General features: G+C 33.5%; 1 protein-coding gene across 4 annotated transcripts; it reads right to left on the bottom strand.

Annotated features, from left to right (window-relative positions):
• Window positions 1–1786: 1786 nt before the first annotated feature.
• On the bottom strand, window positions 1787–26742 carry Zasp66 (PDZ_signaling and DUF4749 domain-containing protein Zasp66). 4 transcript variants are annotated; one of them, XM_068774777.1, is made up of 11 exons: window positions 26584–26742; window positions 26101–26209; window positions 16548–16696; window positions 15936–16028; window positions 14027–14204; window positions 6512–6658; window positions 5247–5294; window positions 3869–3957; window positions 2731–2863; window positions 2588–2653; window positions 1787–2398 (listed from the first exon to the last, which is right to left on the bottom strand). In XM_068774777.1, exons 2-11 carry the CDS (start codon window positions 26188–26190, stop codon window positions 2312–2314), a joined length of 1080 nt encoding a protein of 359 aa, XP_068630878.1. In that variant the 5' UTR covers window positions 26191–26209; window positions 26584–26742; the 3' UTR covers window positions 1787–2311. The 4 variants fall into 4 exon arrangements, with proteins under 4 accessions (XP_068630878.1, XP_068630876.1, XP_068630877.1 ...); XM_068774775.1 differs by lacking the exons at window positions 26101–26209; window positions 26584–26742 and adding an exon at window positions 25217–25416; XM_068774776.1 differs by lacking the exons at window positions 15936–16028; window positions 26101–26209; window positions 26584–26742 and adding exons at window positions 14884–14967; window positions 25217–25416.
• Window positions 26743–27097: the final 355 nt, after the last annotated feature.

The following is a 27097-nucleotide window of genomic DNA, read 5'->3' as shown; positions in this document are numbered from 1 at the left end:
CAATTATCCAAAGATTAACGAAATATAAATGTATATTACGTATTGTGTAATGTAGAATAATTATCATACGTAAATACATATGTGGCAATATCGATTGTACATATTAGTAATTAGAAAATTATGGATTTACATATTATAACCAAATCACGCGATTAAGATTAATGTCAATGGTGTACATTGTTGCACAGACATGTGGTACAGTTAAAAAATAAATAGACAAGTTTTATAAATTTCTTTTTCACACAGTGAAGTTAATGTTTAATTATTACAATACTTTTGTTTGTTTTGTCATTTTGGCTTGTGGTGTGTATTGTGGGTATTTACCAAAAATTTCAATTAATAATATTTTTTTTACAAAACCTATAGATATATTAGATACTTGATAGCATTTATCTTGAATTTTAAAATCAAATCAACTTTGTTGGTTACCAAATTTCTAAAAATTCTGGTACCAAAACTAAAACCATATGCACTGTTTACTACAATTTAATATTAATTGGTTTATTCATTTCCTGATAAGTAATATTCAATTCCAATGTTGTTTTAGATAGGCATTGTAATAAAATTTCGTATGTATTGTATCTGTAAGTAGATAGTTATTAAATAGATTCGTCATTTGGTGCTAATAAATCGAAAGGATTCATTATGTTAACAAATGTGTTATCTCCACATTATTGCTCTATGAACATCAGAAAAAAGGCAATGATAACCTCTATTTGAATATGAATTGGTTGTAATTTTTTTTTATTGTGATCTCTTCCCCAGCTAGCATCCGTAAGTAAAATGTAACAAATAATTAAAATAAATATCCGTAAATTTTCTTTTTTTAACAGACTGCACTGTGAATATTTAATTTTTTTTAGTGAATCGTTTTTAGGTAATCCTTATGATTATTTCATGATAAAGTATTATATAATGATTTGGAAATATTTATTTACAAATCTTTACAAACTGTAGCAGTTGTATCTTTCGAACATTATAAACTTATATATAAGATTTCATGTGTACTAACACATGAAACCTTTAATTACTCCATTGCATTATTTTTATCTATTTCAGCAAAAAAGTTTGTTGTAAATTTTGTATATAGTGATCTGTCTGATATATGGATGATAATGGAGACTTGTTTTAATCTGAGGTAAAATATGTATGATGTGATTTATATTTTATCGCTCGGTATGGTTTCACACCGAAATATTGGAAGGAACGAGTCTCTGATTAAGCACTCTGTATATTTCTGTGTAACGTTAGTGGTAAGTATATGAAGTATCGGGAGCCTATAATGTTTTGATTTTATTTTGAGTTTCAGGCACGTTTGCGTACTTAATTATCTGCTACATATCACAAAATCACCTAATTTAACAGAATACTTGTATATAAATCGATGTCGTGTGTAATTACCGTTGTAACATTTTGTCTTAAATATTTTTTTAAAAAATATTTCCTTGTTTTTCATTACATTTCGTCATATATTTTTTGGATTGCTACATTTAATAGGAGTATTTTCAATTGAGATCATTTTGTACCACGTCCAAATCACACAACAACATTCGGTGGAAGAAACTTTATCCATGTCCCATAAATGTGATATAATTTTTTTAAGAATTCTATTTTATGTGGTTTTTTTGCTCAAAATTGCTTTTTCTTTGGATCTGTGTACTTACTATTCGAAATTTGTGAGACTGTATTTAATTTTATGTAAAATTGTTAACTTCAGGTTAAATATAGTTATTTTGTGAATTGTTTTTTTATTTTAAAACTTTAGGTAATAAATGAAATTCTGTGATGTAGATAAAATAAATAATTTATTTAAAATTGATCGAATCTCATACGCTCGGTACGACCAGAGCTCAGGTCGAAGTGACTAGACGGTACACTCAACATCTCTTATGTATACATAAACAAATTTCTGTACAGATAATTGATCAACACTTAGTAATAAAAGTTATTTGCCTACTTAATATAATTATATATAACTAATACTCGAGTATTAGAATAAATAAAATTCATCGAAAGTACAATACACGCTGTCAGAAGCATTACATATAGTCCTACATTATATGTTAGTCTTTACGTCGTTACAAATCGATAAAATAACAATTATGGCGCGCCTTCTAACCGCATAAATCGTGTTTACGTATGGAGCGGTCGTAAAAAGTTCTAAAACATGGGTTAAATGTAATACGATACCACAAATGATTTATGCTCCATAAACATTTTCTGCAAAATGATTTTAATATAAATTTCTATTACTATTTTGATTAGATAGTGCAGAGAATGCGTAAAGCAAGAAGTGCTTTGGACTACTATTTTAGAGTTCTGTGTCGCCGAGCACGTTGTACATGAGCCGCTTGAATGAGTTCGACTGTTGGATATGCTCTTCGTGCAAAGAATTCACCTGTAACACAATGATAAATTACTTACATGTTTATTTCAATTTGAAATTTTACTTTATTTTCAACTCTTCCGGATCCAATATTGGCTAATTCGATTTAAATGTAAACTTTATTTAGATGCAAGAATATGAATTAATCAAAAAATATCTTTAAATATTGGAAATATATAATATAATAAAACGAATACTTACGAAGGTCGTTTGTTTTGTTTTCGAATTTACCTCAGCGTGCTTGGCTGGTTTCGGAACTGGTTTCGGCTTTATAAAGAACAAATAACTTTTATAAATTGTGGTTAACCAGATTATTGTATTAAATTAAACTAGAGAGGGTCTACCTTATTGGAGGGAGCTGTGAAAACCTTGGGCTGGACTGGCGTGGGCACCTCCTGCGTAGTGGCATCCCCTTGTTCGTGGAGTGCACGATACGTTTCTGACTTGGCCGGATCGTACAGCACCGTTGGCTTGTGGCTGCTTGCGGCGTAACGTGGTGGGGCGTTAAGATTTAGTCGGTTAGCGGGCGCAACGTAATACAGAAAAAAAAATTAGATTCGTCTTTTTTGCGTACGGAGTGGTTAGTACGTACGCACGTTTAGTAGGAAGGATAGGACAACTAACATTAATAGTACAGAAAATAAAATTGACTAATTTTTAATTAGCAACATATAACTACTTACTAATACGCTATACCAATGTTTGAGAACGTGTTTATGAGAAGTGCTAATGAAAGTTTGACCTAGACACTTCGCAGTTTATTTTTTGGCAACATGTCGATACCGTGCTAGATGTAGTCGAATCGTGATGGAAAAGAGTAATAGTAAAGTAAAGATAAAGGTAGCAAAATAAAAATAAATAAGCATTAATGCGTCATGAGAGATGGGCGTCGACGATTCTGGCGTTTCTAATAAAACACTTGCCTCTTGACAACGTGCGGCCGCCCATAATGGCCGTTAGAGCTAAGTGAGCAGACAAATACTCTGTTAATACATAGTATTAAAAAATTATCCACATTATAACTTTATTAATAGATTCGTCATTAGAACGTACCTACATATATCACACAATTTAGTTATTAATAACAAGTCTAAATTAGTACGAGTTGTACGGATTTTATGTAACGCTTCAGATTTAGACTATTAGTTACTATCCATTTATGTGTAATTTGCTTGTACGTGCTAAATAAACTACTTACAGTATTATATAAAAAGCCATAAAATAACTATAACACATGGCAGTCTAGGAAATTAATTATTAACATGTAGATACACTAAATACATTTGAAATCTCGTGAGAGATCGGAAGTAGGTATATATTTTTAGTAATGTTTCTATTGGCAGCTTTCCATGTTCTTAAAAATCATCATTGCTTATACGTTCTTCGTTTAACTATTACGTAATATCGTTTAGTATTAAGTATTAAAACTAATGAAAATCTCGGTTTTGTAAACTTTTCACATTATAATAAATAAACACTTACGGCAAGGGGGTTGTTTGTTGCCTGATAGAATTAGCGATGTTTTGTTCAGAATATAGATTGATCGGCGAGTTGAACTGCTTGTGCACAAACTGAAAAGGCGATAAAATACAATATTATTTACATTCAGAGCATAATAAACTGCATTACGATTATTAATAATTTCTTGTTATCGATTTTATCATCGTACACAAAAAATGAAATAATTGTAACAGCATAATTGTCTAATTTTTTAAAATCAATGTAAGACGACTAAATATAAAGATCTGACCTTAGTTTCGTTATCCGAATAAAATGAGTTTAAACATTATTATAAGTTCTTTCCAAGACAAATATCTAGTTACACATTTAGCAAGTGCTTACAATAAAGATCAAAGCTGAACAAAAATGTATACGACACATGAACGACGCAAAAAGATGAGGTCGAAGTAACGTTGCTAAACTAAAATGAAACTCAACAAAAGTTAATAAATTTCATCATTATAATAAAAATCAAGAAAATCTTAGATAATTGTTTATCTTATAGTACATGAAATTATAACCTCTTACAATAGAAGCGCAGTAGCGAAATAGTCGAACTCGAGCTGAATTCATTGAATTATTTATATTTGAAGACTCGTATTTAGATATGAGTAATATGCTCTATTTAGATCGAAAAGATTGAATTATTCCATGCGGGGTTCTGAAGCGAAGTTGGGCATGAAACCTAGAAGCCTTTACGTTTAGTTTTTTTTTACTAATTTCAATAGCTCCTGTGCATATTTTAACCCAATATGTGTTGACCATGACTTACGCCATTGATACGATGACTCACTTCTGGTCTCATTGGCAAGCTTCCAGTCGCTCTACGAGTCCTGGAAAAGACTATACTTAGGATTTCTATAGGAAATCGAATCAGTCACCAGCATAAACCTGCGGATTGGCAAGTTCGATTGGCAGTGGGCAGGTCGCATAGCGCGCAGAAGCGCTGAGACCTTAAGGTTCTGGATGATCTTGTTATGGTTGTCGGAAATTGTTAGACGCAGACTGCTTCGAACCGGTTTGGCGGTTACGGCTGCAATGGTAATCTCTAAATTTAATCAGTATTTACCAAAAAACCTTATTTATTCGCGGAAACATGACTTACGCATATATTTGACGTGCGCTTAAATACACAACAGCTGTTTGAGCGTAACTAAAAGGGCTCCCATGTGGAAGCAATTAATGACCTGAGTATTCTTTCTTGGACGCAACCGCGCTTCTATTGTTAAGATATAAAGAATAAATAGTTAAATTGCAATGTATCTTCGACAAAACGTATGGCTTCGTATCTGAAGTTTAATGCTATCATGCGTAAAGCTGAAAGATGTGGAAATCATCACACAACGCGTTAGTGAACCACCTTATTTCCCTCTTCGCCAACCACTCGCTGCAGCACCGACTCGGCAACCTGAGTTTATTCAAAAATTTCATGTATAACATCTGCATAATTTCTGACGTCTGTTTTTGTCGTTGTGCCAGTGAAGTAATTATTCATTATGGATTATTCCAGTATTATATAATACTGTGAAATTTTTTTACATAAGCAAAGTAAAATATAATTTCATATATTAAAAACAGATTGTTGGTGTTGTTTCACGGGTATAATATTATAGTAAAGTTTACCGTGTACCAGTTTACTATTTTTATGATTATATTTTTATTTTAGTATTACAAATTAAGTAGAGATAAGAATAATAATTTCCTTGAGAATTTATAACAACCTGCTTGTACAGTTCACACGCGTTGATGTATTGTGCAATTTTTAAAGCGTATTAATATCATATACGCAAGTATATTTAATGGTTAGATGTGTGTGCGGACGTATGTGTGCGTCGTGCAGTATACCTCAGGCGATAAATAAATTTTGTTACTGCTTACTCGTGCTATGTTACTTCTTAAAACTAAATCGTGTATGGGCGCAAATACTAGTTACCGCTTAAAGTATATGAGCGGCAAGTTGGGAGAGGAAGACAAATGTCAAGCCGTCTGTACTCGAATATCTCGTGTGCGTCGATCGCGCCTTTCCTGTCTTACCGCTGGCTACCTCAGGCGATTACTAGTACTTCAGTAATTAAGCTGTGTAACTACTACATAACATTTGAATATGTACAGGTGAAATAAAAATGTTTTTCAAAGTGACTCTTTTACTCTAGATTTCGGTAGTTTACCTCTGTTTAAAAGATTATGTTACGCGTGATACCTGTAATTTTTTTTTCCACTATGAAGGTAAAAAGTTCGATTTAAATGAAAGTCAGTAGTTTTGAATTCATTTTTAAGAGAATAATTACAGAGGGAAAACACGGGAAGGCAGCTGGCGAGAAGGTAGAGCTAGTCAAAATCTTCTAACTCTCTAATAAATTTTTCACACTTTGAGGTTCTACATTCAAGCTGGTACTAGGCTGAAGTACATTGAGTACTTCACATATACATATCAATTAGCCAATGGGATCATTGGGAGTATGTTTTTTTTTAATATTTGCCTCCTTGCGTTATTTTTAACAATAATTCTTACATTTATAGATAAAAAATATTATAAAAAGTTATCGAATATGTACACGATACTCATGTATATCTTTGCTAGAATGAGGAAGTACATCGCTAGGCGGGAAAATTTTCTGTTGTTACCTTTTGCTTCATAAGCGTGTCGCGGTAATCGTGATGAGGGGGAGCACGCATGGCCGGGTTGGGGTGGTGGCGCAGGTAGCTCTCAGTGGGACCTGGTTCGCGACGCACCTTTGCCCCTGGCAGTACAAGTGGGGTCGTGCGGTACGGCTGTTAAGGAAAAGAAAAACAACAACGTCAATAAATTATTATTAAGTTAGTATCTGTAAGGAGCGGAAATTCATCTATATATTCATCGGTTTTTGTTAAAAATATGACAAAATAATGAGATACGTAATGTCTTATTAAATATTATGAAAGAATTTTTTCGAAGTAATTTGTACAATTTATTAATTTCGATCACAATGTCTTATCTTCTTTCTTATTATTGAAATTAAAGCAACCTCTCTTCGCCTTGGGTATATAGATATTCCAACGGATTGGACGTTCTTTGGAGTGACGTCGGTCTAAGACAAGACTTCGGCCTAGGCAACAGATGATGCAAAATAGAAATTGAAATATTAACAACGGCATTATCGGATTATTGAGAGAACTTCTACACCTAACATTACCATTACATCTTGAAGCGGTATTTATGGTAGGAGTGGCGGAAAGAATCTGCAGCAATGTTTGTGTCAAAAAGGGAATCTGTTCCCCTATTAACGGTACATGGTGGTATTGATAGTTCGAAAAAGGCTATTTTAGCCTAGTTGACGTGTAATCTGGCTGGTAGATGATCCAGGTTGAGAATGTATCTGTTGTGTCAGTTGCTATGGTTGATTTTTTTTTGGTGCAGGTGCAAACTGGTGTTAACTACAACTGACGTTACTTCACTTTAAAGAATTGGGTTAAGGTTGCTTTAGAAACAGGTGTTTCAACCGTAGCCATGGCAAAAATCCGTTTTATTTCCTGTAATTTGTGAATGGTACCCGCTAGAGAATGCGCAAGAACCAGATTTGCGTAATAACGAGCGAAGCATCGATTTGTTAACTATTATCTTATTAACAATGAACATTTTACTGTTTTTGTTAATTGACAGGAATAGACGGCTCGATGTACAAAATGAAGGTCAGTTTCTGTCAAGGACTACAACTATATCTGTTACTTTTCAATAAATTATTATGAGATAAAGAAAAAGTTTGCTTCTTTACGCACGGAGAGAATTTATTGATCAATTCCTTGCAATTTCACAGTCGCTCAACGAGCTACGAATAGGGCTATACTTGTAATTTATGTACGAGTTCTAATCAGCAGTGAGGAGATCCGTAGCACGAAAGTAATCATTGTGGACCAGCAAATTGGCAAAGAAGTAGCAGCCGCTGGAAACTCAAGGTTCTGAAATAGAGACCGCGGATGACATTTTCAGATCTGCGGGTTTGAGTTGGCAGGGCGTAGAGGGCTCGAGGGCTTTCGGCAAACTTCGGCTAGGACGACTAAATGCAACTAATTTACCGGATTCGGAGGCCGCTGAGTTCTTCCATTGTTTCGGTGAACGTATCGGTAAATATATATGCGCAGCTTTGTAAAATAATAATGACATTATGAACAAAACTTTAAGATTTTTTCCGTATCACGAAGTTACGAGGGTTTCAACACTTGTGAACCGAAATACAAACGCGTATATATAACGTACACGTGAACATTTAATAATTACCTTATAATAACGTTGGACGTATAATGCTAATAACACATTTAATTAAAGTTTAAGAAATGATGAGATTAATCTCATCTATAAAGACAACATTCTTAAAGAGTTTTAGTTTGTTTAGTAAGCAGACAAAATTCATGCACTGAAAGTGTAGTAAAAAAGTAGGTACTCAAAATTTGTTAAGTGCAATTGCAACGTCAATTATTATTTTATTATTTGGCCCTACTCATAAATTTCACTGCGATATTTCTATTTTATCTGTCTTCAGTGTTCTATTTCGAAAGGTCCTCTCGGAGTAAAAGAGTTAGAAAACCGTTAAAATTTTAAGAAAGTTCGAGATTATTAGCAAAGGAATCGATGAATTACATGTACGTGTTATATGTTAATGAGTATTTATTATACTCTCCTTTTTAAATATGTGTAAATATGACAAGTATCGTATTTATCATGCATACACAGCATATAGTATTATTTACACACCTGCCTAACAACTGTTATTTCCTGGGTTGACTAGTAAAGAATGCCTATAAGACCATTACAAAATGTGTAAAAAGAATAAATAAATAAATTGAATTTGGAGTTTTATCCTTAAATTATTACGAAAGGAAATAAATAACCCAAAGCGCAGGTATAAATATTACTAATAGATGTGCGCAAGAGAACTGTAATGTTGCCTCAATCATTCAAACAGCCGGCGAACCCTGTCTAAATATACCACGAGGTTATTCCATGTGGGTTATGATTACTGGCACAATTTTGTTATATTTTGAATATTATAAGATTAAATGTAGGTCGTGTTCAAAAGATTTATTAACATATCATTTGTAATTAGTGCTCTAACTTCTTATAATGTAATTTCGGAGATTTATCATGAGTAGATTTGATCAAAAAAATCTTTGTAAAAATATTACTTTACACTGTTTTGCCATTATCTCAAATTTCCTTAAAATACGTAAAAATTGGTAAATATTTATACCGAATGAAATTCCGTACCGATTTGTACGCGTTTTGACGACGGCAAGGACTGCATCGAAAAGCGTTAATTTTGCCGCCGTTGGACCAACGCCGGGACGGGTCATTTATTTCCGTCTTGTTTATGAAGACGCAACTTTGGGAACTGACGCAACATTTCCATTTTCTCGTTACTAATGGTTCACTCGATTCATTTTCTCGAACAACAATAACATTTCACGCACCTCAAAACTTAAAACAACATTTATATCTCTAAATTTAATTTCAATTATTTTACTAATAAATAATGATCTTATATATTCTATGATTTGACTATTTTATTATTATATTATAATATAAAATATTTATTGTATGGGCAAAACAAAGTCAAAACATTATTATAGGATAATATGAAAAACGTTAATACATAGAGGTCAGGCAGAAAATGTATGAATAACTTTGGTATAAAAATACTACATATATAAACTGCATGGAATATGTCTATATATTTGGCGAAAATCCAAATTTAAAAATAATTCGTTTAATTATTGTCACATTTTGTATTATTACATTGACATATATTTAACGCATTAAATATACTTTGAATATATATTTTATATAGTTATATATGTATAATATGTATAGTTATATTAAGGTTAAAAACAATTCATGAAAAACATAACAGCGATGGAGGTCACATGGCGCTTGGAATGCAAACGACATAGACGTGACATTGGTGCTAAAATAACGACCGCGACTGGGAATTTTAAAGTGAATATGCAATATTTTCTTGTTGAAACATTTTGCTGGATTTACATAAATAAAAAGTAACGTTGTTAATAAAATATATTAATTAATAACGAAACTAAATATCGCACAAAGTGAATAAACTAATATTCAATTAAAAGTTATTTTTAACGCTCCAAACAGACTGTTACTGTAAGAATGTCAAACTGCACAAGTAAAATCACAACAGGCTCTGTGACTTAAGTCCGCTGCTACAAATGTAACGTGATATCATTTAAGTGTGATGAGAAATAGATTTAGGCATTTCTGTTTATGACATGATGGCTATGGTATGACCAACAGATAACTAATATAAGAAATGAACTGAAACGTTTTGATCGATCGGTATTTACGAAGATTATTTGAAACGAAATGAAAAAATACACTTATCGAAAGACAAGGCATGAATATATCTTATCGATAGACATGCAAATTATTGTGAGCAGAATTGCACAGAGTATTATTATATCACAAAACGTGTTAAACGATACGGTAGACTTGACGATTCTGGAACTAGCTGCTATTTGCGCGGAAACCCATTCACTAAGAAAAGCACCACAAAAGATTGTTAATAAATGAACTGGCGAAGCATACGATATCACCGATAAGTGGTGGATTATGAGAAAGAAGCGAACCCAGTTGGTGACGACTTCTTCCTCAGGATGCATTGGGTCCTGGTACCCGTTGGGGAAGAAATTTGGGTTGACTGCCATGTTAGAGGCACCCGTTAACGCGGACGTGTCGTAGTGAAGTCGATCGCGGACTGCGACTCCAGCCAGCTCGCGAGTAAACAACGCTTCGATGCATTCTATTTTGGAAATATGGCGGGAGGAAAAGTCGTCAACGTGGGCGACAGCTTAGCTCAGCCTATCAGCCTTGGGGGACCCACGCGGGAAAAATTTGTTATTGATTTGGCATGCGATTTTGAATCCAAAATAACACAGAATATTAATTTTCAGTTAGAAAAATTCATAAATTAAATCACCGAGTAAACTATTACTTCTTATAATTAAAACAAAAGCATTTAAATATAAATATTAAAAATATTACAATATTATAGTCAAATTTGTAGAAATAGTTTCACATATTAAATTATGTCTTAGTGAGCATTGTAAACAAAAACTAAGTGGGTTAATCAAACGAAAATCTTCCAATAGAAAATATTAATCCATTTACAAGGAAAAATCAAAAAAGTTACACAACGTATTAAAGTGCGTGATACTTTCTCTCACCAGCCTAGATTGAACTAATTAAATAATAAAAATGTTTTTGGCTCTCTTCCAGTCTAAAATTGAGCGACTTGGTATAAAAGAGACTCGGTTAACCTATTTCGTCTGAAGCTTTATAGTCAAAGGTTTGCAGACGTAAATGCTTTAAAAAATGGTAAATAGAAACACTTTAATTCAAACCGTATTCCTTTTTTCCGGGAATGATAGTATATCAAGCGATTAACTTTTATTAAAATAAAAGACACGATCTTTGAAATATAAAGTAGAACATTCTATTTGTTTAGAATGTCTATTTACATCAGCTAATAAAGTTTTCACGATGTTTTATGCAGCAATACACAAGACTTGTTGGGAAGACGTTCTCGGATTTTTATTGAGTTTCTCATAGTTTTACTGAAACCGCTGTACCACGTCTTGGGTATCAAAGAGACTATCGGCCACACTGTGCCGTCAGTCAACGTTTTGGCGGCGGCGTTCAAGCTCTTGTTTTTCCAGGCCCCACCCCGCGCCATCTTAAGGCGCCAGTAGATCGAGTTTGAAAGCATTAAAGCAAAAATTGTTTGAGTATCCTGTAATGAAATGTAATTTAATATCTAGCGTATGAAATTAGAAATTATAGAGGTATGTGATTTGATCATATCAAATCTTTAACGAATCTGCGTCAAGATTTATTACCTGACACTGCAGGTAATCAAATCAATCTATTTGGCAAGAACTCAGATTAAATAAAGACAATACACGTGAGTTCACGGTCACTAAACGAAGCTAGACGCATCACGTTCGTATAAAGCAAATGCTGATGTCGTTCATGATTTTTGGCAAACGTGAAAACAATGAGTTTTATATATAAAACATATATTATTTTATATGTAAAACAATTATGTTTTAAGAATATATAAAGTAACAAAATTTATTGAAATATAAAATTGAAGGTTCAGATTCAGTTACTTTTAATTGCCTAGTTGTTCTTTAAACAACACAAATATAATCGTCGAAATCATCATATCAATCATTATTTATTATAATGGCAGCGGAAGTAAAATATTAAATTCTTTTTCTTTTGGGATTACGTCTTTCTTAATATTCTTTTTCATGACTGTATAAGGAAAAAATATGTATATCGCAAAAATGCTTAAAAATTACTGCTTGCTTTCAAAACTTATACATATTTAAGTTAGCTTCCTAATTAAGTAATAACCTAAAATGACAAGGAGAAATGTTTAAACGCAAAAGTTAAATCGGCAGATCAGGAAATATAAATTTCTTCACGTTTTATATGAAAAATCGTGACACTTTTTTAAAAGTTTTTTTTTACAATTAAGTACATTATATGGGTGCCATTTTGTTCGATAAACTTTTGCCATCATGTGACTTGATGTTGCTGTAAAAAATTTGTAACTTCCGATCAAAAAAACGCGAAGAGTAGTTTTGGCAGTCTTTTATTGGTGTTACTCTGCCACTGCTTAAAGAATTCGAAGAGACTGAAACAGGTGGAAATTTGAAGTTCAGGGTTATGAGGCGGATGCACCCTATTCTATTATCACCTCCTTACCAAACTCAAATTCCTGCTTTTTGGTAAGACGTGTGTGGTTAAGAGTTATCATGATGGTAGAGCACATTCTTGCTATTGATTAATTTGGAACGGTTTCTTCAAACTTCTTGTTTATTTTTCATTGGTTATCGACAGTAGGGATGCGAATCGATGGTTCTGCTCGGCGATAAAAACACATAATAAACTAATTGCGATCTAACCCAGGTTTACAACGAAGATTTTCCAACATGCGATCGGTACGTTTTTCGAATGTACCTGTCCTATGTGATTTTTTTAAATTTCTCTTACTTATCATCATCAGTTCACAAATCTTTGATCTGATTTCATTAGGATTCCTCAACGAGCTCGTGTAATACATACTCAAATATCAAGTTTTTTTTCGTATGCCTAGATTTGTTAAAATCTGTCTAAACCGGAGATGAATTTTCAATTGTTTAATTAAGTCATAAAGACTGATATCACAATCTTGACCCAGTTTTTAAATGAGGTTTATTTTATCCGTAAATAATCACTCTAGTTGATTATTTACGGATAAAATAAGGTGCATTTTTAATTCAAAAATTCCGGAATAGAAAACTCTTAAACCAACTTCATGTTACTCTTACTATTGAAATGTCTGTGAATTGATTACACGAGGTCCATAAACGCCACAATTTTTTCAAGGTTTATGCCCTATTTTTCTCTTTTGAAGTAAAATATGAAAATTTATTGAATTTTTTTAAAAGATTTACTCATTTTGACAGAAAAAAAAAACAAATGGCTTAAACTTTTTGTAATAAAATTTTACCAACTCGTTTCTTTTTCTAAAATATAATCTGTCTACTGTTATCAAAACAAACCAGACAACTAGTAAAACTAAAGAGATATTATTACAAGTCTATATATACTATTTGCTTAAAGAATTTATAGCATGATCTAACCACATTCCTAATTTTGCAAAAAATCGTTGCAATTATTACGACAAGAAAATAGTTTTTTAATTTGTCGGTTTTTTCTTAGGGCCGGTACGTTTTGGTAGCAGAAACACGAAGTCCGAAGTAGAAGTGTGTATATTCATTAGAGCTTCGCCCGTATTTATACCGACATAAATGAACAATTTTATATCTGTGGAATTCTCCCTTTTGATGCGCCGATAAAGATGACGTAATGTTGCCCCTTCAAATTGATCCCTTTCTCCTTATTTCCCTTTCCTTTCTCCTTATACTCGCTTATTTTGAAACTCTACCCGTTTTAAACCAATGTAATGGCGGACTTAATGCCTTATGTACTTACATGTTTTACTTATTTATATTTTCTACTTGACCGTACCAAACATAGGCCTTGGCAGTTACACATAAAACTACTCAATGGGAGACATGCGACATGATGCCTACCTGGCTCTGTATGGACTCGTCGACGACGTCGTCGCCGCGGTTAGAAGTCGGCGTAATCATTACGGACCGGTACTCGCCCTCTTGCTGCACTGGGAACTGCGTGTAGGGCGGCACTGGAGTACTACGCGGCAGCGACTCCGGCCCACGCCAAGCTGCTGACGGCAATGGACTGGGTGTCCTACAAGTTGTTAAATTGTGTAAAATAAATCAGAATTTTAATTACAATACAAAATTGTTATTTAATTATTTTATAAATGGCATAGTATTTTTATTACCGATTATTCCGATATCCCTTGGGGCGTAAAGACGAAAATCTACGATCAATGTGTGTTACCAGTGATGACTTAAGGTACTGAAACTAAGGCCCACTTCGGGACATATTAGCAAGTTCATAGTCGCTTAGCGATCTGTGAAAAGAGCTATGCTCGTAATTTATCTAAGAGTTCGAATCAGGAATGAGTAAATCCGTAAATAAATAAAAGGAACCAAAAGAGCCTAGCGAATTAGCAATGAGAGGCCACATGGCGCGCAGAAAATATACCCGCTGCAGCCTTAAGGTTCTGTAGTGACTTAAGGCACGAACCGGCAGGCGCAGCAATCTTGCTTATTGTTTTCGGAACTAGGTAGATGTGTGCCGCTTCCGACCGCTCGTATTTAAAATCTTCGAGTGAGGGTATGTACAGTAATGGACGTCCCACAGCCCAAATGATAATATTCTTTACTTTATTTGTCGCATTACGAATATTGAGATATTATCGGAAGGACAACAAAGTTAGCAAATTTTTGATAATTAATTAATACATGTCATTGGTCAGGTTGGTTAGTTTTAAGTGTACTAATAATACATATAGTATTACCTGAAGGGAGGTGCGGCGACATTGTTGACAATGGGTGACCGCGGTGCTAGTGCCGAATCGCGTGGCCCTTGATGCTCCACGTCCCTACACATCATGCTACAAGTTCAGTGTGCATTCCACGACACGTAACGTTTACAAACATAACATAGCACCTTCAGTTTTCTCTCTACGCGAGCAACCATTAATGTAAGAGGTTTTAATTAAAAGCAACATTAGCAATTTCAGTTCTTTAAAAAGTTATAGCTTCATTTCATAAGTAGCACTTTGATCATAAAGTGTTATCCATTATTTTTAAATTAAACATTGAAAATATAATTTTATTTGTATACAGTTATACTGTTTATATATTTAAGATCACGACACATACATATTTCACATTATTATCATGCAATTGTCATCGATTTAATAATCGTTGCATAACGAGTCAGAACAACAACATCACATGCTTATTTAAAGATCTCTGTATTCTAGACTTTTAAACAAAATACACTTTAGTATTATTTTATAAATTGCCGCGGATGTATAAACATTATGTACCCCATTGTTCTGTATGCACATACATAAATCTTTCGTTGATTATTGTATTTATGTCGTATTTCTTTCAGCCAATATTAGAACATTGTAGTGTCTTAAACTTTTACAACAACTAAGAAATTTATTTTAAGATATTTAATTTTTTTTAAGGGTTTTAGCAGATTCTGCTGGTGTGCGCAAAAGGCGCTTACCCTAAATTCTCTTTCAAGGTAGCAAAACCCGAGGGTTCCCTTAGGGTGCCCCGGCTTGGGGCGTTACATCCTATAATTTAACGGGATTGGAAGGCCGCCGAGCTCTTGGGTCGCTTAGGCGGACGCTCCATGGAGTGATTACGCTCAAAGACATCCCTCGAAGGGTCCTTGGCTTGTCATAGCATTCCGATTCAAAGTAACCCAAAACGGCCAAATCTCGATTTAGTCGGTCAATATCACCTGGCTTGACTTAAAGTTTAGTGTACAAGAACATCACTACAGTATTACAACATCAATGCAATATTTGCGACGACATCTAAATCTTACTCGAAAGTTTCATAATAGGAGGGAGTAGGCGAGCGTCCTACAAAGCTCCCGAATGTGCGTGGCATTGGATACAGGTGTGCACTCGGCCTGCCCCTGCGTATACGCTAAATTTGAGTCAAGCACTCAGTCGCACTGTATAGATTTAGCCATAGATGTTCGCATTAAAAGCATACTCTATATAAAATAAATAAAAATTAAACATTACATTTTCTTTGTATACTTCTGTTTTACATATTACCAGTACCTTCTAATTAAATAAACATTATTTTTTGTGAAATGTTTCAATTACTCATATTTATTTCCAACATTCATTTGAATTGTTTTATTCGTTAGTCAGGTGTGATTGTTTTTTTAATCATTTATGTGATATCTGTGAGTAATATCACATGAAAATTTTTGATTTCATAATATATACGTAAATAACACTTGTGTACTAAACTAAAATAAATTCGCCCGCCCTCCACAATTACTTATTATATATATTTGTTGGGGACGAACTATTTATATACCGTAAATTCGACAAAATAAATGGTACTAATAGATGCTTTTAACTATTTGTTTCCCGAGTTTGGTCGTTGATATTTCTCGAATACTAAGCTTGACATCGATTACCTTTGAACAACCAGTTTGATCTGGTTGGAAGCGTTTTTGAAGAGATTTTGTGCATCTTCATGTCGAAGATCGCGAGCGTCGTAGTCGTCGATTTTGGCGATGATATCACCCCGCGCTAGGTCTCTGCCCGCTGGTGTTCCAGGCGTCACCTGGAATATAATATGTAATGAGTGCATAATTTGATATGTATATCTTATAAACTAGCGCATTAATTGTTGTTATCGATGCTCGAGAAAGCACGATAATTGAAATGATAATTACTAGTAGTTCGGACATCGAAATAAAAAAAAATATCGCCAATAAATTTGAAAGGGACTTAGAATTCGCTGTTGCTAACAACTAACATTTTTTTTAATATTGGTATATTTGTGCAAATAAGTTTTGAGCATTAAATAAGTTTTGTGGCAAGCGCGATTTTTGAATTGTTTTTAACTTGAATGCAACTGGGTTAGGGATTAAAAATTGTTTTTGTTTACTTGTCTTTAATTAAAGTAAATATTAATCTATAAGTCATAAATATATCTAAGATCCGCAATTTATATTTACACTATATACCTCTCAATTTATTTGCCGTAATCATTTACATTTTAAAAATATTAAAAAATCAACACATTTGACATTAAGAAATAGTAATAAGCTATACTCATGAGACGTGTAAAAATATCATTCTACGAGTCATTGTCACCTGTCTCACCTTCTAAGCGTAACAAGACCGTGACATTCTAAGATTTTTAGTCAGGTTAAAGACATCTTGCAAAATTAGTAGTAGTTGTATTGTGTTTATTAATAAAAAAAGTAATTTTTTCTTCTTTCTTTTAGCCGATTGACGACAATTGCAAGGCATAGGCCACCTCCGACAATGGCGACGATGCCCGCACCCAGCGACTTCTCTATATCTTAACTATGTCGTTGTTTCACTTAATAACTAAGCTTACAGCAAAAGAAACAGATGCTACGTAATTACCAAGGGGTGTAGATTAGAAAACCGACTAGTAAAGTCTTCCTATATACATTAAATAGGGTTAAAGTAACAACGATGTCATTAGTTAGAATGCCCTTGAGATTAGGCAAGGGGAGGTTGGGACGTGAGCTATGCACCGAGTTTGGCTTCAAGCCAGTCTAAATGCGGCTACCGGCTCGGTCTGCCAACCGCCACTGACATTTTTATTGAAAACAACCGCCTGGCTGGACGCAGGCCGTCGATTTCACGCATCAATCTGCGCAAATCCATCACGCTTACTAAGTCTCAATGGCGAGGACATGGGTCTATATTTACACATGTCCATCCACGCTGCTGCGTGTCATTTTTTCGAACACAAAATTCTTTTGTGACGTCATTTCTAAACCGCTGGGTTGTTTGAGGTCGCTGACGATTGCTGTTTGTGTCAGCTCACAGCTGGCATATGTCCACGCGTATGTAGCACTTACGCATAGCGGTGATGTATTAAAATAATAATATTACAACAAAATTAAGTTTATAAATATTAAAATAGTTTTCAATGTTTTGCTAAAATTCATAAGTATTTTCTATTCATCACCATTACTTCATCTTTTAAAGTATATAACCCCAAATGATTAATTTATTAAAATTTTACTCCGACCTTAGAGATTCATCATCGATGTAAATAACCCTGATCTGATTTAATGCAGGTGCTCGCAATGTTTGCATAGAACATGCACAACAAATTAATTCTTAATGAAAGATGGAACGATATGATCTCCGATTTCAAACCTTCGCACATAGCTTTTTGGAAAATTTCAAATTCGTTATAAGGAGATGCATGTACAATCATGCTACCTACAGCGACTAACCAAACTCGCCCTTCTGTATTCATACTTTTGATCATCAATTGACATCATTGGACGCTAGTTTCAACAGTGGGAGGATGGAAACTAACCCGACTAGATAATCCAGTCCCATGGGCCACACAAGTAATATATCGAGGTATAGATATCCAGACCTGATTGTAGGGTCCGTAACTTCCAAACTAATCACTGCGGGACTTCAAAGGTCACGCTGTCATGAGACCGAGATAAGCAAGTTGTCCTTGTCAGGGAGGACGACTTACTAGGCACAACCCTTAATTACTATGCATAGAAGAGTTGCAGATGTTTCTTTCACCACTTCTTTTTCCAGCGCTAACGCTTTCGAAGTGGCAATAATGTTAGTCCGGCAGTCACAACCGTTCGAATCAAGGGACCTATCGAGCGCTCTCGAGCCGGAAGACCCATAAAGTAAAATCACAAGATAAGATCCCACCAAAGGGGGGGGGGGGGGCTTGACCCCAGTAGCTCAATGGAGAATCCGCCCAAGCGATTGAAGAGCTCGACGGCTTCTCAATTAAAGGTGAAAAAGAATATAGAAAGACGGTGCCCTCAAATTCATGACACCTTCATTCTAGCAGGCATATGCACTTTCGGCTACCACCGGAAGAAATTGCTTGGAAAGCTGGTCTGCTAAGATAGAAAACTCAAGAGTTGTTCTTTTAAATTGAAATTTAACAATTTTTGATACGTACATTATAATTACAACCATGCAAATAAGTCAATAAACCAATTTTTAAACATTTCGATTAATCAAATATTTCTGAATGCTAACTTTAAAAAAAATTACCTTTAATTTTAGGTTTATAAATAAGCATGTCTTTGATGTGATGGGAAAATTTATTATATATGCGTGTATTCAGACCCATGAAGCAGTGGTGTACCAAGAACTTTTGCCGCCCGGGGCGGTCTCCAATTTGCCGCCCCTTCTATTATAATTCAATCAAATAGTGGTTTTTTATAAATTTATACACATAAATAAATTATTAAGTTATTTAATCAATATTAATTAATACACAAAGTAAATTTTTTTAGACATATGTGTATGCACTCGTAAACATATTTATATAATATCTACTCTTCTTTCTAGCTTTCATACTAGAAAAATCGTGTATAATGCTCTCAAAATTAAAATTATTTGTAATTTCTTGTTCTATTGGCAATATTGCAAGAGTTTTTGGTCCTAATTGACTCATTGTAGAACGAAGATAATTTAATTTATTATTCAAGAAAGAAAATAAATATGAAATGAATATGTTGCTTTTTACAACTATAAGTAAATTTAAAAAATGCCGCCCCTAGGTAAGTGCCGCCCGGTGCGGACCGCACCCACCGCCCCCCCCTAGGTACGCCACTGCCATGAAGGATTTGTTAACTCCGCACACTATCCCCGACTTGTTTTTATTACAGAGCTTTGGCTCAAGCCCGCGAAATCTATGAATGGCAGTAAGGCAAAGGTGACCTTCTGTTAAATAAAATCAAGTAAAACATATTTTTTTTACTACTTAGAAAATTATTTACATTGTCTACTTGCAAAAACTACTTTTATATTATGTAAACCGAGACTCTAAACGGAGAACGCATAAATAAAACTTGTTAAGAAGTTGTCTTTAGTATTAACAGTACAGTAGTTTTTATTAACATTGCGGAAATATTTTGCACATTTATGGTTATTTTACTATAACTCCTTGATGAGACGCTCACTGTTAGGCATAAGCGTTCCCCACAGATCGCCATAATGACGATTTATATTTATTGTCTTTAAAAATATAAAAAATTTGGTATAAATAATCATAAAAAGAAGATATAAACTCAATAGAAACTCAATGATAAATACTCGTAAAAGCAAATTTTATAAAAGAATCATTGTATTTTTTTTTACAATTAAGAAGCGTGTTTTTGTGTCCCAAAGGAATCCTGTAGTTAATAAATATTATCATTAGACATTAGCGCAGTTAAAGAATTGATTAGTTTATGTGTGACCTGGAAACTTATAAAGGACTCTCGACAAGCAGAAGTTCCAGGTATTTAAGTATTGAGTTCATAGTATTATGTTTATGTGGTAATAATACTAATAATAAATGTGGTGCTATTAACGCTGAAAAAATAATAATGACACTTGTTTAAATGGAGTACTGGTACTGAACACTTTTTGGCATAACGAAGTTTAAATTCAAAATCTTATTTACATAGAGATCTGACTAGAAACAAATAATTTTGTGTTATTATATGTGATGGTACTAAAAATAATGTTTTCCCTAACCTCAAATCTCAAACATACATATATATTTATATTATAATTATGTTAAGGGGTAACATTTATTTTTAAATAACATTCGGGAATTCAATCGAATAATCGCCCTTGCGTGATAAAGATACGTTATATTTCTCTTGCATTAATTTAAACATCACGATGTTTCTCCATCATCGCTATAAAGGACTTTAACACGTTCCGTCAGCGAAAGCTGTCTATGAATTTTATTTTTGGTAGAAATAAATCTCTCAAATTTTGATGTGTTGGAGTGTGCAGCTAATCTTTATCGATACGAACTATTCTGTTTTGGTCATTCACTCGCTGCGAGGATGAAGAGAGAAAGCATTCACAAGTAGACATCTGTGGAACTGTTTCCAATAAATTAGGCACTGGACAATGTTCTTACACTACAGCTCTACCGCCGAATAAGTGTTATAAATTCGCTTAGTTGCTTATGATAGATACCTTCTTTTAGCTTCGCGACTAGATATCCGTGCAGTTCAGAATCCTATCGGGAATCTAGAATCCAGAGGTATTCTGGCCCTTAATGTTCTTCTTTACTTTCACGTAAATGATCTAGCCAAAATTTTGGACCTCTTCTGCCATGACGAGGTTTTAAGGTCAAATAATATAACTATAATACATTGCATTCACATCTGTAGGAGCTGTATAAAGTTAATTTTAAATGTTGTGTTAGCTATAAAGTAATACATTACAGGATCATTATTTATAGGCAACTTGCACGGTGTTGAATAATAAATTATTATTATGATTATTAGAAGAAGAAAATCGTAAAACGAGATCAGATGCTGGAATATTACTCAATTCTATGCAATCTTTTTCTTTTCTATGTTACCTTCATTTATGGGAACCCGTCCTTTTGGAAATTAAGGACGCTCAAAAATACCTGCAAGTAAAAGGGTTAAATGTCCGCCAATGCCATATAAAACTAAATTCTTTGCAAACACATTTCATGGAACAAAGAGATACGCTAGTACAAAACGCTGTTATAGTAGCCAAAATAATTTGAGAAGAGTTAGAGATATCGACTAAGCGTCAAGTTAGAAGGAGAAAAAATATGAGTGGGGAAAATTCGACGTTGGGACGTGGGGCTATCGTTAGAAGAAGAAGTACGAAGAAAAATGTTTTCATCTATGGACAGAATTATAAAGGAATAAAAGAACGCTTCGATCAGTTGCATGGCCTTGTAAGAAAATATTCGTGTATAATAAATACCGTGTAACCTACTAAATGAAGAATTTTAATGTCAAATAAATGACTTGATTGACATTGATAAAAAACAGTTCCATATTAAAAGAAAAAGGATCCAGGTTTTTATGGCTGTACCTACAATAAAAAAAGGGGCAAAAAATTAGAAAAACGGGGAGAAGGGCCCTCTTGATCTGCTATAATTTATTCAGCAGTATAGGTTGGAAAATTCTGTTCCCAACATTGTAATTTTGTTAAGAATTTTTTTAACAATTTCAATCAGTGTCGCTAGTTGCGAAAGAAGCTTCTCAAAATTGAAGTTGATTAAAAATTATCTTCATTCTACAATGAGTCAATTAAGACTACAAAATCTTGCAATATTGTCAATAGAACAAGAAATTACAAATAATATAAATTTTGAGAGCATTATACACAATTTTTCTAGTATGAAAGCTAGAAGAGTAGATATTATATAAATATATTTACGAGTGCATACAAATATGTCTAAAAAAAATTACTCTGTGTATTAATTAATATTGATTACATAACTTAATAATTTATTTATGTGTAATTAACACAATTTATTTATTTATTAATTTATAAAAACCACTAATTGATTGACTTATAAGAGAAAGGGCGGCAAACTGGAGATCGCCCCGGGCGGCAAAAGTTCTAGGTACGCCACTGACTGGTGTACCTCAATTAATAAATAAAAAAACTATTTTTGAAAGCAAAATGGAAATTGATGTAAGCATATATTAATAAACTTAAGTCACGATAACGAAAGTAAATCGAAAATGTTAACCATGAATAAAAACAAACATCGACGGACGCATTGACTCATCGATACAGCTTCGCTAACCATAAGTGTTTTATGGTAGTTAAAGTAAAATTAGCTCAAGGCTGCTATACGAGTGATAGATTAACGACGATTCAGGTCATCAGAGAGTGCAAGGAAAAAACATGATATATGCCAGATGGCAGCAAATCTGACAGTTTTTGTTCATGACGCATTTCTTTTTACATATCATTAAATTAATATGTAAGTGACCAGAACGAATATTTATACAGCATGATTGTTCACAAAACCTTTTTTGGTTACCAAAAAGCTTTTAAGGTTTTACATACTTATTTGTAACTTTTCTGTATAAAATGATCACTGAAATACGGGACATTTTATTTTTTTCAATTGCAATGTGACTGATAATATCGATAATCGATTTTAATATGTAGTTTTTTTTTTGGACAGGTAAAGGTACATTCATTTAGCAAATGATCTATAAATTCACCCATTTACCGTCATTATACCTAATATCAATCACCTTGTATAAAATGGATTGATAAAAAACTAGCGGTCTATATTTAAAATGTTTATTAATTATTACTGAACTTCACATCCACTAATATGAAACAGGCACGCTGAAATACGCTGAAGGGATTGGAGTCGTTAAAATAGGTTATACACACAAAAATAATAAAATTGTCATGTATCGCATAAACACTGTTGTAAAATTTGGATGTATGTAAGATTTAAGGAAAATCAAGCAAGTGGGTTTTCGTAAAATCTGCTATGAAGGAAACATGTTGACACGAATTTTTTTACAATCTTTTCATAAGGTGATGAGAGTATTTTAAATATTTATTTTAATTTTACTTTAAATCGTGAACCAAAACTTGATCTAATGCGTACGTTTAAAACAGATTTAATTCGACAATGCCACATTTCATTGTTTTGATTCGTGACCTAGCATCGACTAATGTCAACGTGCCTAGAAGCCAAGCTTTGGGTATAAATAAACGCCCGCACTGATTTTGGCTGCGACACTTTGGCTGACTCAGTAAAACATGGAGAAAATCAGCTTCGAATACCGATGTGCGTAGCTTCACTTGGCCTACACATTCGAATATGTAACTAAGATAAAATATTAGTATTAAGTACGTAAAAAAAATAGTAACTGTAATGTATATCATAAATCCTATAAGTAATCCAAATATAAAATAAATCCATACGCAAATTAAACATAAATTAAGTAAATTTTTATCTATTTGATTTTAGTACAGACAAGTATTATTGATTATTAAAGAGTTACTATTACAGAAGTACGTAAAAGCTATTATTTCATAATAAATAATGATAAAAAATTCAGTCCGTATATTAAAAAATAACTTACAATTTGATATTAGAAACAATTATTTTCATTGCTATTGTAGGTACATTTAATAATAACAAATAATAAAAATAACATTATTTGTTATCATTATGATTATTTGTTATTATACATTTATTATTTACAATGAACAACTACGAGTCGGTTAATTTTCAAATTTAGTTCAAAATTCAAAATATCGATTCATTCATATAGGCATTTATATACACTTTAAATCGTCGATTATTTTAACATTATAAGTAGTAAGCTACTACCGTTTCGGAACGCTGATCTCCTAAGAAGAGCCGGTCAGAAATTTAACAGTGGCTCCATAAATGAAATTTAACAATTTTTAATGTATACATAATATAATCATCCATGTAAATGAGTCAACAAACCAAGTTCCGCACATTTCCATTAACTAAAAACTCTTGAATGCGAAGATTTACTTAATAATGTATGTTAAAATTTATTTTTAAAACTAAAAAAGGAAGGGGGTAAGATATCTAGTGCAACTTTATTATATATGCGTACGTATACCCATAGGTAGGATTTTACTTGTTGAAATATGTTTAGAAAAGAAAACAAAAAAATTATATCGTCTTTATATTGTTAAACTTTTGGATAGTAATTGAGACAATAAAAACATTTTTTTATGTTTAATTAAATGGATATAAAATTCACAAAAGCTTATGAAACTGGGACAACGTAAAATGTTGTCGCCAGCTGTCGAACGACGGTGACCGATACATGACCCGAAATATATTTTCGATGATATTATTGAAACGAGTATTAGAATACAATCTTAATCGTAGTTTATGTTTTATTTTTGCATGACAATATTTCGAACTATTATCATCATCAGAAAAATCTCGATATCAAAAGTTGATTAGAACTTTCGGGAATGCTACAGTATATCCAGAATCAGAGCTACAGTTCAAAAAAATTATTTGATCAATGCATTTATATGTTTGTTTGTGTTTTATTTTTTAATCAATATTTTAAATACTTTTCAATGCGTGTGTATGTGTAGTTTTTGCGTACTACGCGTACGCTAGCGTAATTTACTAACAAATTAACGTTTTCATTGCGTATGGGGAGTAAAATTGTTGATAAATTATTTTTAATTACAGTTTTTTTTAGCAGTCAATTATTTTTTAGGAACTTGTAAGCAGTTCAGCCGACGTTTCGAAGTAAATCGAGGAAGTTAAAGCATCGCAATGCAAAGGGCGTACCCTAGTAACGATGAGCGGTGTGGCGAGATCTGCGCCGCCCACAAGCCGCAGGCCCCAGTTGACGTCGCGACATTCCCTCCGCAGAGTGACAACGAACGTATGCAGCCGACCCATGTCGTATAAGAGTGTTGCACAGCGCGACGCGCGCGCCGATTGCGCGGACTGTACGACCACTACGGGCAAACGCGACGTTCTGTGCTAGCCACTGCTCTCGCATCAAATCTGAGCGCCCCCTCCCCGCAAGGTCCTCATTACTCTGTTATCCCTCCACAATCGACCTAATTCGTTTTACGGAAATTGCGCCGATTAACATCCGAATTTAACACTAGTATCCTGTCGACCGACGAATGCGTTCTATTGGAAAACGATCAAAATAAACTTGACGTAATACTTGATCTATTACGTTAGAGCTTACACCAATAAAGCTTGTTAAACATCAGCTTCCCCAGCCACATGTAGACAATATTTAAATTATATCGACATATTTCATAATAAAACAATTAGGTTAAAAAAAGGAAAATTCATATAACCTTAAATATTTTGGCAAATATTCCCTACACCAAAGAAAGGTCAGTTTTGCATTGACAATACAGAAATAGAATATTAATAATTGAATGTAAGGGCAAAGTGAATTATTGGTCATTTGGCAGGCCGTGAAATGTGGGGGCGGCATAAATGACTTATGGCTATCTGTAACATACGACAGTAAACAATTACATTCAATGGTGATGTTTCAAAACAAATTATTTCGAACAAAGATTCTATTATTTTATTTTGATGTTGGTGCCGACAAGTTTGGTAAGGTTCAATTTATTTAATAAAGAAACGTGTAATGTTTTATTTACCAAAAAATTGTACTAGAAATGATTGCTAAAAAAACTTACTCGTTTTCGACCAAAGCTTCTTGGTTCATCATCGGGATCTGGTCTTTGATGTGGTACCCTCCAGAATGGTGGTCTTTGGTACATAGGCATTTTGGGTCCTTATTATATTCTGAATAGAAATAAAGCACTTGTTAAGATAATTTTTTAAGTTTTTTTTTGATTTGCTTAGAATCACGTGACCGGAGAATAATCTTATTTTGTTTTTATTCTTAATTTGTAATTCGAATGGAATTATCGACAATTATAATTTTTATATTCATAAATATTAAAATTCGACTAACGATGGTATCAAACATATATTACACTTATAACATTTTTACCGATTTGTCAAATTGTCAGACTAGGAATTTTAAAAGTGTAGGTGGCTGGCAACAATGTTTACGTAACGATTCCGGTGGACAAGGTCGACGTAACAAAATCAAAAGTGAAATATAGTTTAATAGGTGAAAAATTGAGTGGGGGGTTGGAGAGTTTGTTACTCACCAGGGGGCGTACGTTGTGTCGCTGTCCGCGTCGCAAGTGGTGTGCGTTTCTATTATCTCGAATTATTCCCGGCGATATCGAAGTAAATCTATTTTTCGCGGCAAGGATGGCGGCATACGAGACGTCGCTTCGACCGCTCGTGCTTCGAGTGATTTACTCGCGTACAACGCGTGTTGTTTCTGGGCCAAACCGAAATTCGCAATAATTCGTCCGCGTCGGGCCATCGGAGCCAAAACGGTTCATTGCTCCCGATATTTTGCTTCTCATGTTTTGTCTCCAATCTCTTAAGGATACAGATATAAATGTATATAGATATTGTAGTAACGTATACATTTTTAGGTTTTTATTTACAGAAACTAACAATTTTAGCAGTCTTTTGATAAGACATCTTATTTTCGCCTAGTTTACTTACTTAGTTGATCTGGAACGAATTGAATCTAGAAATTTTACGTAAACTTATTTTAGGATCAGTGTAATAATGCTTGTGTATTAGTATTTGAGTAAATAAGTTACT

This window comes from Battus philenor, unplaced genomic scaffold, assembly GCF_028537555.1.
Source record: "Battus philenor isolate CCGP_79_NKW_IND1 unplaced genomic scaffold, ilBatPhil1.0.hap1 SCAF_7, whole genome shotgun sequence".
In the NCBI taxonomy this organism is placed as follows: Eukaryota; Metazoa; Arthropoda; class Insecta; order Lepidoptera; family Papilionidae; genus Battus; species Battus philenor.
This window is presented reverse-complemented; position numbering and strand designations above follow the sequence as displayed.